The sequence below is a fragment of the Bison bison genome, unplaced genomic scaffold (assembly GCF_000754665.1).
Source record: "Bison bison bison isolate TAMUID 2011002044 unplaced genomic scaffold, Bison_UMD1.0 scf7180017853401, whole genome shotgun sequence".
NCBI classification, from domain to species: domain Eukaryota; kingdom Metazoa; phylum Chordata; class Mammalia; order Artiodactyla; family Bovidae; genus Bison; species Bison bison.
Window position 1 is genome coordinate 8,688 of NW_011483974.1, and position 2,157 is coordinate 10,844.

The 2,157-nt window shown below is 59.2% G+C and overlaps 1 protein-coding gene across 1 annotated transcript; it reads left to right on the forward strand.

The window, feature by feature from the left end:
- Positions 1-2: 2 nt before the first annotated feature.
- LOC104999026 (SH3 and multiple ankyrin repeat domains protein 3-like) lies at positions 3-2,150 on the forward strand (the record flags this gene model as incomplete). The annotated part of the gene is made up of 2 exons (XM_010854479.1): positions 3-188; positions 958-2,150. Coding segments are annotated over 2 exons (357 nt in total), but the record flags the coding sequence as incomplete, so codon positions are not given.
- Between the last annotated feature and the right edge of the window lie 7 nt (positions 2,151-2,157).

Consider the following 2,157-nt stretch of genomic DNA (forward strand, 5'->3'; position numbering starts at 1 on the left):
ACCCGGCCGCGCCCGTTTGGGCCGCCAAGCAGCGCGTGCTCTGCGCCCTCAATCACAGCCTCCAGGACGCGCTCAACTACGGGCTCTTCCAGCCGCCCTCCCGGGGCCGCGCCGGGAAGTTCCTGGACGAGGAGCGGCTTCTGCAGGAATACCCGCCCAACCTGGACACGCCCCTGCCCTACCTGGAGGTGAGCAGCGGCCGGGAACGGGCAGAGCCCCGAGCTCCAGAGGGCGCGGCAGCGAGGGGCACGGACGCGGGGAGTTAAGTGTGTACGGGGCGAGTGAGGAGTGAGCCGCGTGCAGGCACGCGGTCAGCAGCACGTGCGACGGGGTGTGAGCGGGCGTGAGTGCCCAGAGCGCCGCGTGGAGTGCGCCCGCCGCGGGCTGTGTGCACATCTGTGTCTTGTCTTCCTGCCACCGCCCGTGCAGTCGTCCTAAGGACGGTCTAAGTCTTCCTCGTTTGCTCACCTGTTCATGATGTAAAGGCCGTTGAGCACCCTGTGAGCAAGGGGACCAGATCCGGTTTGAAGGTGGGGGTGGCAAGTGCAATGGGCTTTGGAACAAGCGTTATGGTCGCTGAGCTCAGCTGACTGGGCCTCCCTGGTGGCACAGGCAGATAGGCACAGTTCTGTCCAGAGAGGGGTGTCTAGGAAGGTAGGCCTGGAACCTGGTCTTGGAAGAGGACTGAGGGTTTCCAGGGAATCCTGGGGGTGGGGGTGAGACAGGAAGGGCACAGCAGGCAGAGGGACCGCTGGGCGTGCAGCACACCTGCCCTCCGTGCAGGTCGTGTCCATGGCGTGTGCATGGGCTGGTGAGGTCGGTGGCAGGAGCTTTGTTATGGGGCGATGAGCAGTGGGGCCCTGGCCACACAGCAGTGGGCAGGACTCCATTGTGTGTCTGCTTTCACTTACTCAGTCCAGGTGGGTGCCTTTTTCTGCCTTGTCTTTACCTGAGCAGTTTCGATACAAGAGGCGAGTTTATGCCCAGAACCTCATTGATGATAAGCAGTTTGCAAAGCTTCACACAAAGGTAAGGAGGCAGCCACAGCAAGGGTACTCGAAGGTGATCTTCTGCACTCCCTCCAGTCCCCTCCCCGCCATGGCCAGTGCTCCCCTAGCTCAGCCTTAGCTGGATTTTGTGATGTCAAAAATGTCCTTGAAAAATTCCCTTCTTGAGGCCTTCCCCCTGTCCCCAGAACGGCCATCCCAGCTTGGTTGGGCTGGCCTGCTTTGGCTCAGTCTGCTTTCTCCTGTCATCAGGGACCCAGAGTGGGTGTTGGGGGCGGCTAGAGGGCCGGATGCAGACTCCGGGCACCATGACTTTGGGGTGGTCGGTCTGGTGATGGGTTCAACTCAGGTCAGACTCGCTGAGCCCTCTGGTGGGCCCCTGGTTAAGGGGTGGAGTGCAGTAGGGTACAGTGTCTTTGTGGGGGCGACGTGAGGAGATGGGGTTGTTGAGGGGAGCTGGGTTGGGGTGGGGAGAACAGGGCATCCGGGACTTAGTGGTCATCCAGTGTGAGGCAATTGAAATTAGGCATCTCATTATTTTTTTTTGTTCTGAGAGGAACTGTTATTATCCCATTTCGTAGATGAAGATACTGAATCCAGGAGAATCTAAGTGACTTGCCTACAGCTCTGCATTCAGTGATGTTGGGGTTGAACCCAGATCTTCTGACTCCCAGGCCCTATCCCTAGGCCTACCTGTGGGGTCTTTACTCCTGGGTACTGTTGCTAGGAGGGTCTGACGCCACATGCTCTTTGGGGGGCACCTCCCTGCCTCCTCTGAATGTAGGAGGGGCAGGGTGGGTACCCTGGCCCTTTCCATAGGCAGACTCCCTGAGTTCCCATCCCAGGCTCCTGTGGGCCAGTGGACATTTGCTTGCTGGACACTTCCTTGGCAGTCTCTGGGGCCTAAGAGAGGGATCTGCACGTTCACCCCTGTGCCCCAGTCACCCCCTTGTGACCCTGGTGTCTCCGTGCCAGAGTCCTCTGCTGCTTTGGTTCCGTGGCTGGGCAGAGACTCCCTCATTGGTGTTGGTATAACCCATCACCTCCTCTAAAGTTGACCTCAGTGACCCGCAGGACACCGATGACTCTTGACCTTCAGTGAGTCTCAGTTGATTTTAGGATGAGTTTCAACTCCGTGCCACAGTCCCGT